The sequence below is a fragment of the Astatotilapia calliptera genome, chromosome 17 (assembly GCF_964374335.1).
Source record: "Astatotilapia calliptera chromosome 17, fAstCal68.1, whole genome shotgun sequence".
In the NCBI taxonomy this organism is placed as follows: Eukaryota; Metazoa; Chordata; class Actinopteri; order Cichliformes; family Cichlidae; genus Astatotilapia; species Astatotilapia calliptera.
Window position 1 is genome coordinate 18,721,424 of NC_137438.1, and position 11,453 is coordinate 18,732,876.

An 11,453-nucleotide genomic window follows, 5' to 3' on the forward strand; every position below is an offset into this window, starting at 1 on the left:
AAAAATTAAAAGAGAGGAAGTGGAGTCAGTAATTAACCAACTTAGTACCGATAAAACACCTGGTCTGGATGGACTCCCCTCTGAATTTTACAAAATTGTGAGTAAAGAACTGTCTGAATTGTTAACTCAGTATTTTAATGAAGGAATAGAAAGAGAAACAATGGGTAAATCGTTTTATGAAGGAGTTATGTGTTTATTATATAAGAAAGGTGATAGAGAAGACATTAACAATTATAGGCAACTGACAATAATGAATGTAGATTATAAGATTTTTGCTAAAATAATTATGTCTAGACTAGAGGATGTATTAGATATTATCATTGAAAAAGAACAAACATGCGCAATTAAGGGACGATTGATGTGGGATAACTTAAGTATGTTAAGAGAAATTATTTATAATGGAAAGGATTCAGAACTCTGCATTTTAGGATTAGATCAAAGGAGAGCTTTTGATTCTGTTTCCCACTCTTATTTATGGAAAGTAATGAAAGCTTATAATTTTCCGGACCAATTTATTTCTATTATCCAATTGATTTATAAAAAGTCCCTAGTGCAAGTTAAGGTAAATGGAAAGCTCTCATCCCCTTTTAGTGCTGAGTGCGGGGTTAAACAAGGATGTCCTTTGAGTGCTGCGTTATATGTCCTTGCAATTAATCCCTTATTGAAAAGGATAAATGATGATAAACGGATCAAGGGATACGTCCTTGATAAATCCCTTAAAATCGCAGCTTTGGCGTATGCAGATGACGTGACGGTGATAATTAGAAACCAAAACGAACTGTCTTCAGTTATGGAGATATTACACCATTACGAACAGGCATCAGGTGCCAAACTTAACCAAGACAAAACTGAAGGGGTGTGGCTTGGACATCCGACCAGACAACCTAAAATGATCTCTCTTTGTAGGGAGATTAAAATTTTGGGTATATGGATTGATAATACTGACTCTAGTTTACTAAATTGGAATAAGAAAGAAAATGAAATTAAAATGGAAATTATGAAATGGGAAAATAAAGATACAAATTATAAAACACGTATTAATATTGTAAAAACACATATAATTTCGAAACTTCTTTTCCTTGCCGCAATTTTTCCTCCCCCGAGAACAACTGTAATGAAAATAAGTAAGATGTGCATTAAATTTATCTGGGGATCCAATCGAGAAGTGACTAAGAGGAAATTTATGTACAAGAGTAGGAAGCACGGGGGCTTGGGAGCCCCAGACTTAGAGATTGTTTTGCGAATTCCTTTTATAAAAATTACTCAAAGCGCAATTTCTCGGGGTGCCCCGTGGGTTCGAGGGAAGGAGCAATTGTGGCAAAAGAAAAGGGGCAGGGCCAGAGCGGGTGTTCCATACCACAGACTTATGTTCGGTGACTTATCAAGTCAATGGGAACAATATAGTTTAAATATTCTCCAAGATAATACGAAAAATATCTATAAAAAAATTAATGAAACCAAAAATGAAGGTGTAATTCAATATAAGTATGCAAATGAAGATGAAAACCTTTCAATAGTTAAAAATATACAAGACAAATTATTATCTGAAAGCATGAGAGACGTGGTATGGCTCATCTCGCTCGGGCGCCTCCCTGTGAGAGCGGTGGTAAAATGGAGTTGTTTTGTTACCACCATGAAATGCCCTATGACAGGTTGTGATGAAGATGAGACCCTAGAACATCTCCTATTGGATTGTTATAGGACAACTGAGATCAGGCAGAAAATGACAGAAATTGGCTATGATGTGGATGTTAATATTAAAGCAGTTAAATATGGTTTGTTTAAAGAAAAAATGTGTGACGACAAAAGGAGACTCTTTTGGTTAGTAATGTGTGTAATAAACACACATATTTGGAAAACTCGTGCCAAAGGAGTACTTGAACAAAGGATGATAAGTAGTGATGTGGTGAGTAAACATATCATTACAGACCTTCGGAGAAGACGAACAATGGACCTGAAACTTGGGAAAGTTTTCCCCTGGAACGAATTAAAACTGTAAGTCTTGTGAGCGTTGTGTGGACTCAGATGCTAGATTTTCCTCCTTGTTTCTCCCTTTTGTATGTGCTCAAGGTTTTGTATATGTAATTGTATGTGTATGTGCATTTTATATGTAAACTTGTTTACTTTAAATAAAGTTTCTTTAAAAAAAAAAAAAAAAAGAAACATAGAGGGTGGAAACACAGACGACGCGACACAGACTACATGAAACACAGAGACTAAATACACAAGAGGGATGATCAGGGGAAGTGGCCACACATGGGAACACAGCTGACACAGATAAACATAACAAGACATGGCAGGAGTAAACAACACTGACGGGAGACTGTCAAAGTAAAACAGGAAGTACACAGAGGTGCAAACAGGAGGAGAGAGAGAGCACGGGCATAGTGGGCTGGGGAAACATGGAAATGAAACACGAGGGGAGATGAGGGCTCACAGATACATAGAGGGGCACACAGGGGATAAGAGCCACAAGGGGAAGTCAAATAAGGAACAACATAACAGGACAACTCAGGAAACAAGACCTAAATAAGGAACGAAATACAAAAATACAAGGAACTGAGAATACTGGGCCCACATGGCCCAGGACCATGACAATGACAGGCTTCTGTTTAAGAAAGAGACCTGTTTTATTGTGTTAATGTTGTCATTTTGAGCTAAAAATAAATGGCTAAATGATCACTTGTTTCACATGTGTTCATATCACAAAGAATAGAATATGCATCTACTTAAATCAACTTCAAGTCAAATGGTTAAAAAAAATAATTTCACACAAAAAAAAAAGAGCTAGAAAATTCACCACACTGGGAAGGGTGAAGACAACTGGGTTGCCCGGCCCTGGCAACGAGGTGTCCCTTATTTATTTTTCAGGGAGTTGGCAACCCTATTCTTCTGCCACGCTTGTAAAGATTATGAATTAGAGCTTATGGAGGATGAGTAGACTCAACTTTAGCCATCAACACTTACCATCTGTTGTATCTGCTAAGCTCATGTACTCCCATTATTTTATATTACACAATTACCTAAATTTGTATCACATATATATGTGATATATATATACATATATATATCACATATATATGTATATATATGTGATATATATATATATATATATGTGATATATATTATGTTTGATCCTATATTGCACACAGATATGCATTGTAGGATAGCTTTGGATTTAGACTCAGATACTAACAGCCATAAGAAGAGAGAAGCCTTCTTCTCTGAGGAATGTGTGAGAGGGATCATCCGCCAGGACTGGTGATGTCACCACAAGGTATAAAACTTTAGTTCTGACTTGTCTAGAGAACAACAGGGCTATGAATTCTGGTGTTAGGGAATGTCCAAAAAGGTGCAGAAGAAGAAACATGAGTCAGACATAGTGTAACAGCTGTTGGATTGTTAGTACTTGACCACTAGGCGGAGCTCTTGTAATGATAATGTAATTTGAATTAACGCATTTTATTTTGTATGTTTTATTTTTATGTTGAGCATGTTAACATTTAAGGTAAGGCCAGAGGCCACTTCCTGTTTTGGGAAAAAAAGGTCAAAGAAGCTGCTCATGGTGACAGTCGAGATGTGTGAATGTCAAAGAAGCGATAACAAGTCCTAAGCTCAAAATACACTGGTTTGTCCACTTGCAGGCCAAAGTGGTATGTTTGTTTATATTTTGTGAATTTTATATTGCAATATGTTTAAAGGCTGGAATATAATTTTCTTGTACAATTGTAATCACCAGTTCTACGGTGTACCTGTGTACGTTTAGAGAAGCACAGTAAACATAAGTAAAGAAGAACTCTCGTGTCTCTCGTGTATGTGTACAAGCCGGCATACACAGGGTCTAAAGTCTCCAACTGCTGACCAATCATGTTAACATTCTGGTTTTACCACACGCAATAAAAGTCTTTACTGCCTGAGTATAGCAGCATTTTGTCTCTGAGCCAGAGAGACGGAGGTCCACGGCACCATGTAAAACTAATTTGAAATTCTAAATGTTTAATTATAAATTGTGAAAACTGATAATTTGAGCATTTTTGGCTTCGCTCTCATAAAAACCCAACAGTATCCACAGTGAATGTGTTCATTTGGATTTGATTTTTTGCTCAATAAACTGTATTTATCTTAGTTTAAGCTGTTCAGCAAGTTCTACTTGACTCTTCCCCTCCTCCTGTTCTCTTCCCAGCAACATTTATATGATTTGTTTAACAATGAGGAAGTTGTCTTGTATCAGCGTCAACTTTGATACTAAAGACAAGGCAGAACACCGAGAAGTACAGACTGAATATGTTCCTTAAAACCATAATTATTTTGTCTACAGCAGCCTGCGTCGAGGCTGAAGGTAGGTATCATTATTTCCCATTACTGGTTAATCCGTAAACTTTCATGTTGTAAGCTGTGTTTATGATTTATTGTTTTTGTAATTTAGAATATATTAACACTGTGTTTTTAACTGTGTTGTCACTTGATCCTAGGAAGTCATACACTTTGTCACATCTATGGATGTTTTGACTCAAGTGATACTCAAATCTGTGCAGCATTCGATGGTGATGACGTATACTATGCAGACTTTAAAAAAGATCTTCTGATTTGGGAGAGCAAAATTCCCGTAAGTTTTCATTTACCCGACGCCTACAAATATGCAGTATTATATCGAAGTATGTGCAAAAATGACATCTACAGATGGAAGCCAGACAAGTCTGTAATAAAGAAAAAAGGTCAGTGAAACTCAAACTGTTATGTTTCCTGTTCAGTTTTCACTGTTTATGCTGCAAGTTTTTTAGATCTTTTTTTTTAAACGAGAAAGTTGAATTTAAGAAAATCATGTGTTCATTTAATTTAGAACCACCAGAATTCATCATCTACCCCAGAGATGAAGTGATAACAGGGGAAGATAATACCCTCATCTGCTTCATCAACCACTTCTTTCCTCCTTCGATCAACATTAAGTGGACCAAGAATGATGTAGAAGTAACAGTGGAAGACCCTTTCATCAAAACTTTGTCCAATCCTGATGGGACTGCTTATGTTTTGTCCTACTTCAACTTTGTGCCAGAGAAAGGAGACATCTACAGTTGCACTGTGGAACATGAATTGCTGGACGAGCCTCAGACCAAGTTTTGGGGTGAGAACAAAGAAGCTTCAGATATTTTAGCACATATATTACGATTTAATGTCTAGAATTCATCATTTCTTTCTGCTGTCCTCTGCAGAGGTTGAAACAGATGAGCTCAGCAAAGGTCCAGCTGTCTTCTGTGGACTTGGCCTGAGTCTTGGATTGATTGGAGTTTTCATAGGAACCTACTTTTTTTTTAAAGCAGGGAAATCTGGTCCCACTGGTTGAGATGTATACTACATATTTTATAGAGCTCAGATTGCATAGTCCTTGGTTTGTTTCCAGCAGGCATAACTTTCATCTGTGTTTACTGAGAAACCTGAACTGTCTCTTATTTTCATTCCTTGTGTAATGGCTCATATGCTGTGTTAAAATTACCAGCGACAATTGACATTTTCCATTATGAATACACTAGTCCCACAGATTTAAGTCTTTCTAGTTAAAAAATAAAGCAGTAGTTCTTTGGCTGATGTGTCAGTGTTTCTATAATAAAACTCTTTCATACTATTAATACTGTGCAGTAAAGCTGAACGGTGATACCAGCACTTTTCACACGACACTTTTAGATGTGACACGCTGCAGCACATTTTTGGTTCTTAGCATTAGTGCAGAGCTTGAAGTTTGCATTACTGGTATTCTAGCGCTGAAATATGCCTCACTAATGATCCATAACTCTAAAATCATATTAGGTGCATTATGCCAAGTAGAATGAGAAAAAAGACTTAATTGTGGGGTTCTTTTTTTTCAACTGAAATAAAATAAAAACCAGACTAGAAAAAAGAATGTATCCATAAACGAATTAAACACATTGTTGCTGAGACGTCTACCTGATTGTAAGTCATCACACTTCATAAGTATTATTAATTACTACACTATTATTTACACAGATGTGAAAACTAAGTTTAAAAAATATATAAATAAACCAATACAAGTGAAAACATTCTGGAAAATAGTTTTTAAGAAGTTTGTATCGTTGCAGAGATTATTTAGGTGCCTTATTTTTGCGACAGAATATGAGGTTTTGTTATACAGTTCACTTTACCGACAAGAAAATTTCAGTAATGTTTTTCACAAGAGCTGTTATAAAAGTGAAAGCATATCTGTAGGCTGAATTCTGTAATCTATTTTAAGCTCTAAACATTCATTTGCTGCTAGAGTCGGGTTCTTTATATGAATTTTTCATCTGCTTATCATCCATTTACAAAATCTAACAGAACTTAATTAACCAACATGTCAAATCTTTATAATTTAATGCACATTTAATCTACAGTTCAAAACATTCTTCTTTACAGTCTCAACATAAAATGCTCCCACATCTCTCTACTGTTTCTGATTGTCAAACAACAGTTTGATTGTCCACAGAAGTCACTTCATCTAGTATTAGTGCACAAACAAGAGCTAGCTAAACAAAGGAGCAAAGTCATAATCATTATCAGTTATTGTCATAAATGTAATGGATAGAGGGAGTTTCCACTGAGTGTTTTACTGTTATATCAGCCTATCTGCTTTCGCTTCCTCGTTTTGGTGAACATATAAATGCTGCAGATTAAGTCATCTTCCTGAATCGTCGTACAACACACATGCAACATGTACACTCGTAAGCTTATCCTGTTTGTGGCTGCCTCTCTTTTCAGTCCAGGTGAGCTGCAAAGGTCTTCTGTTTGAACAAATCAGTGAAATATTAAATTTGAATTATTATGTTTAACGTCAGTACATTTCTTTCTTTTTGTTTCAGTTCTCACAGATGAAGACTTTTACCAAGTGAGAGCATGCTGTACATTCAAAGGGCCACACTTTGAAAAAACCGAGTACATATTAACTAGTATTTTTAATAAGAACTTGATGATGGAGTACAACAGCACAAGAGGCAACTGGACGGGATTCACAGCGTATTCAATTGAAACAGCAAAATGGTGGAACAGTGATCCTTTTGATGCACTAACAAGAAAGATTGAAAGGAAACTGTTGTGTACGGACACATCAGACCTCATCCAATCCATATGTAAGAGATTTGTTTCTTAATAATGTTTTAAAATGTTGAATGGAGTTTTGATGCCGTGAAATTTTTACATCAAATATTTTTCTGATAATTTTTGATGACATAAGATTATTATATTTATTTTACTGTAAATAAAAATAGTACTTCATTTGTTTTGCTCAGTTGCATGACATTACAGTTGATTTCCAAGTATGCCATAATTGACAACGATTCTACGATACATTACATATATTTAAGGAATACATCTGTTCACAGAGGAGGTGTATTAATGTATTTTTCTTAATCATAAGCATTGAACTTGTGTTTTTTTAGATAATCTGACAACTATACCCACTGTCAGACTAAAATCAGTGAAAAGGCCTAATGGCGAGCACGCATCTACGCTTGTGTGCAGTGCCTACAACTTTTATCCAAAACAAATCAGAATGATGTGGATGAGGAACGGCCAGGAGGTGACCACAGATGTCAGTTACTCTGACGTGATGCCTGATGGTGACTGGTACTACCAGACTCATTCCTACCTGGAGTACATCCCAACTTCAGCAGAAAAAATTGCCTGTATGGTCGAACACCTTGGTCTCTCCGAGCCGATGTTTGTGGTCTGGGGTAAGTTTGCTGCTGTGATGCCAATTAAAGGTAGAGAGATAAAACTGAGCTGCATAATTACGAGTTTCACTTTTATCTCACTGTTTCAGACCCCTCCCTCCCAGTGGAACAACGAACTCAGATAGCTGTTGGACTGTGCGGACTCGTGACGGGATTTGTTATTGCAATATCTGGAATCATCTACTATAATAAGAAGTCTGCTGCATACATCACTGTGTGTCAAAGTAAGGAGTTTGTTAGAAGTGTACATAACATAACATATTCTGATCTAAGACTGAAAGCCTCGGTGTGCCCAGCACTCAGTAACTTTCATGACTTTGTCTCTTTAACCTTCTGTTTTCAAGAAAATCCTGTTCCTATTCTTACTACAGTGCATATCATTATTAAGTAGATCTGTTGCCTCATCATCATCATCATTTTTTTCTATGCTGCTCTTGCTGTGTTCATAAATTGGGCCTTTTCTGTGGTTGCAACAATATTAAGTTTTGCTAACTTAGTAAATCTGACCAATAGAGTTGTTAAAATGATAAATATGCTCTTCTTTTTAACAGGACAAGTGTTCATTCCTGTGGAATCCCTTCCTGAAGCTGGAGCAACTTAACAGCCTGAGCAAACAGGCTCAAAAATACAGGCACGCTCCATCCAAGGTGCCCCAAATATCACAGCTCTTTGAATAACGATGTCTGTTGTGAGTGACTGGAGTGACCGGGGCTTTGCATTTTTTACCTACGGGACAGAGGATACATTTGTAATGTAGTTAATACTCTTATACAGTATAGTAATATAATTTTATAGAAAAATGATTACACTGTATCTACTGCCATTAACCCTCATTAAGCAGTAAACCCTGTGAGTTAACCAGTGGTGAAAGTGGAAAAGTAGAAAAACCCTGGAATAATAGGATGGTTCAAAAGCTACCCACAGTATGCACACCCACATGGTACCTTCCTAGCAATTAAGTAAGAGAATGATTATCTCCAACTATATAGAACCAACTAACATTTTGTTTATTAATCTGAATACCCTGAAATTTTATGATTTAGTTGAATATAAAATGGCACAGATAATGTATAAAGCACAAAATAACTTGCTTTGCCACAGTACTCAGAAGCTGTTTAAAGTCAGAGAAAGTCAATATGGGAACAGGTTTCTTTAAAAAACACACAAACAAGATAAGGACAAACATAAAGCAAATATGTGTTTCTAGAGGAGTTAACTTGTGGAATAGTTATGACAGTGATTTAAAAAGGTGTAGTTCATTTTCCTTGTTTAAAAACATGTTTAAAAATAGAGTATTAGAAAAATATATAAATCAAGAATGAAAAGAGCAATAATAATAATAATAATAATACTGAAACTCTTGGTTGTTTTGCTTTGATGTAGTTGCTTATCTAAGGTGGAACGTTTTTTGTTTTGTCTTTTGTTTGTTTTTTTGTTTTGTTGCTTTGCTTTGTTTTTTTCTTTGCTTCGAGCCCTGTGTAAAGGAGCCGCATGGGTTGAAAGGGTTGGCGTAATAAGCATATGCTTCAGCCTATACCTTTTGATTAGCCTTGTCTTGTGCTTTCTTACTTTGTGGTAATCTTTATTCTGTATTCACTGAGATATTTGAATGCTACTCAAAAAAAATCTCTCCATCGAGGCATCAAACAAATATCTAGCACAGGTCCAACCGGTGGGGATACTTACCGCTATACCAACAAGGAAGGCTAATATATGAGAAGATGCAGTACCCAGAAGGTAATGCAAAGAAGCAACATTCAGCGTATGGAGGTGTAAACAGTTGGAAACAGAGTTGAATCCGACCTGATAATAAATCCACAACGTCCACGGATCACTCTAGAGATAGACAGAGAGATACTTTATTGATCCCACAACAGAAATTATTGTGTTACAGCAGGAAGATCAAAAGAATAAAGAAATAAAATTTTATATAAATACAACAATGATTAAAACAAAAAATCCCCAAAGAAAATAAAAATCAGGTTAAGTTAAAGGAAACGTAAAAGTACGACTGACAGCAATTTCAGAACAAGCAAGAAGCACTCAGAGTGCAAACCTCTGCCATGGCCTTCAATCTGTGGGCAGTATTTACTTTTAGGGGAATAGTGTCACGTAAGTGGTGAACAGTAAGAGGATAAACAGGTTTTAGTAAAAACAAAGGTAGCATTGTGTAAAACAGGAACTGATCTGTTTGGAAGATGTTCAGCAGCACTAAGAAATAAACCAGGGGAAAACCCACAGGCGCTCATTTAAGCACACCTGTTCTTTGATGTTATCGCTTTCTGCCAATCACTCTGTGGCCAAGTACCTTATAAAGGCACTTAATTTCAGCCTTACACCATTTGGCAAAGGCCTAGTGCTGTCACTTTACACAACCTGATTGACACGCACACACATTCTGAATTCACCTCTTCAGAATGAGGAAACTACAGTTTTTTATAAACCACATGCAGAGTTGAGAGTTACAGACATTCAGACTTCATGTGGCCTTCATAGCTCAAGAACAGTGCATAGAGAGCTTCAACAACAACACTCAAGACAGAGCTTATGATATCACTGCAGTCAGCCTCTCTGATACTCTAGCTGGGGTCTCTGGACTGTCCCTCTGTCTGATTTTAAAACTTGAGGCGAGGTTTGCTGTGATTCTGTGATTTTTATTCATTTATTTTGTTTTTATGATTTTATTCTGCTGAAAACACATGTTTATAGATTATCTTTCTAGCTTTCTGGGTTTTTTTTTTGAGTATGCAGCCATTTGCATCTCTGCAAGTATGTATGTATGTTGGAATGAATGTCTGACTGCGTGGTGAAATATGTGTAATTATCTTTAATGTATGGCTTTTATTTAAACTGTGAATAACTGTAACTCTGTGTTTTGAAGAGTGCTATACAAATAAAGCTATTATTATTTGTGATTGTTGATAGATCCATCTTTGTTTAGAGATATTATATCTATATCATATGTAGAGATTTTTTTGCTGGCAGTCAGATGCAAGGAGCAGACAGTCGGTGGGGCCCTCGAAGGTGGTGTTTTTCACATGTAAAAAGAATATAGTGTTCAAAGAAATTGAATGAAAACTTTTTAATCAGACTATACTGTCAAGTCGATGAAACTTCTGGGATATTGATCTGGTCAGTTAAGTAGCCAAATAAGTTGATGATCAATTTTAGCTGCTTTGGTTTTTGTTGGAGAGTGATCCATGTGTGTATGGTGAATGAATCAGCTTGCTTGGCTGATGGTAGAGAATAGAGATGAAGTATACTAGAAGAAGCACAAGGAAATTACAGACTGGGATTGAACCACAAACTTTCCAGTTAGTAAGAGACCTGCTCTACCACATGAGCTACAGGAACCCTTTGTCATTGTCATGAATGTCATGGAGAGAGTGTATTTCAACTGAGAATTTTGTTGGTGTATCATACTCTTTGCTCACTCGGCCAATTCTATCAACTATTAAGAGTGATTAAAAAAGCAATGGACTGGTGTATCCAGCCCGGAAAAGGGTTACCCGGGCTCCACCCTGGAGCCGTCCTGGGGAGGGAGCGTGGCAGAGAGCACCTGGTGGTTGGGCCTTAGTCCATGAAGCCAAGCCATGTGCAGCCCTAACAAGCTACATGAGCCTGCCCTCATGCGGGTCCACTACCCATAGGAGGCACCGTAGGAGTTGGATTATTGTGTATTGATTGGTGGTCAAGAGCGGGGTCTTCGGTGGACCTATCCCTGCCTGTTGAGGC

At 36.8% G+C, this 11,453-nt stretch overlaps 2 protein-coding genes across 2 annotated transcripts; both read left to right on the forward strand.

Annotated features, from left to right (window-relative positions):
• Positions 1–3,556: 3,556 nt before the first annotated feature.
• On the forward strand, positions 3,557–5,580 carry LOC113012196 (H-2 class II histocompatibility antigen, A-Q alpha chain-like). Its single transcript, XM_080292046.1, has 5 exons — positions 3,557–3,653; positions 4,184–4,339; positions 4,473–4,715; positions 4,841–5,122; positions 5,211–5,580. Exons 2-5 carry the CDS (start codon positions 4,285–4,287, stop codon positions 5,339–5,341), a joined length of 711 nt encoding a protein of 236 aa, XP_080148172.1. The 5' UTR covers positions 3,557–3,653; positions 4,184–4,284; the 3' UTR covers positions 5,342–5,580.
• Positions 5,581–6,660: 1,080 nt separating this feature from the next.
• Positions 6,661–10,633, forward strand: LOC113008826 (class II histocompatibility antigen, B-L beta chain-like). Its single transcript, XM_026146653.2, has 5 exons — positions 6,661–6,752; positions 6,849–7,115; positions 7,425–7,718; positions 7,808–7,942; positions 8,270–10,633. Exons 1-5 carry the CDS (start codon positions 6,701–6,703, stop codon positions 8,317–8,319), a joined length of 798 nt encoding a protein of 265 aa, XP_026002438.1. The 5' UTR covers positions 6,661–6,700; the 3' UTR covers positions 8,320–10,633.
• The last annotated feature ends 820 nt before the right edge of the window (positions 10,634–11,453 follow it).

Coding starts and splice junctions, on each gene's coding strand:
- LOC113008826 (XM_026146653.2), top strand. CDS start 6,701: ATGTACACTCGTAAGCTTATCCTGTTTGTGGCTGCCTCTCTTTTCAGT. Junction 7,719..7,807: donor GCCGATGTTTGTGGTCTGGG/GTAAGTTTGCTG, acceptor TCACTGTTTCAG/ACCCCTCCCTCCCAGTGGAA. Junction 7,943..8,269: donor ATACATCACTGTGTGTCAAA/GTAAGGAGTTTG, acceptor TCTTTTTAACAG/GACAAGTGTTCATTCCTGTG.
- LOC113012196 (XM_080292046.1), top strand. CDS start 4,285: ATGTTCCTTAAAACCATAATTATTTTGTCTACAGCAGCCTGCGTCGAG. Junction 4,340..4,472: donor AGCCTGCGTCGAGGCTGAAG/GTAGGTATCATT, acceptor ACTTGATCCTAG/GAAGTCATACACTTTGTCAC. Junction 4,716..4,840: donor GTCTGTAATAAAGAAAAAAG/GTCAGTGAAACT, acceptor CATTTAATTTAG/AACCACCAGAATTCATCATC.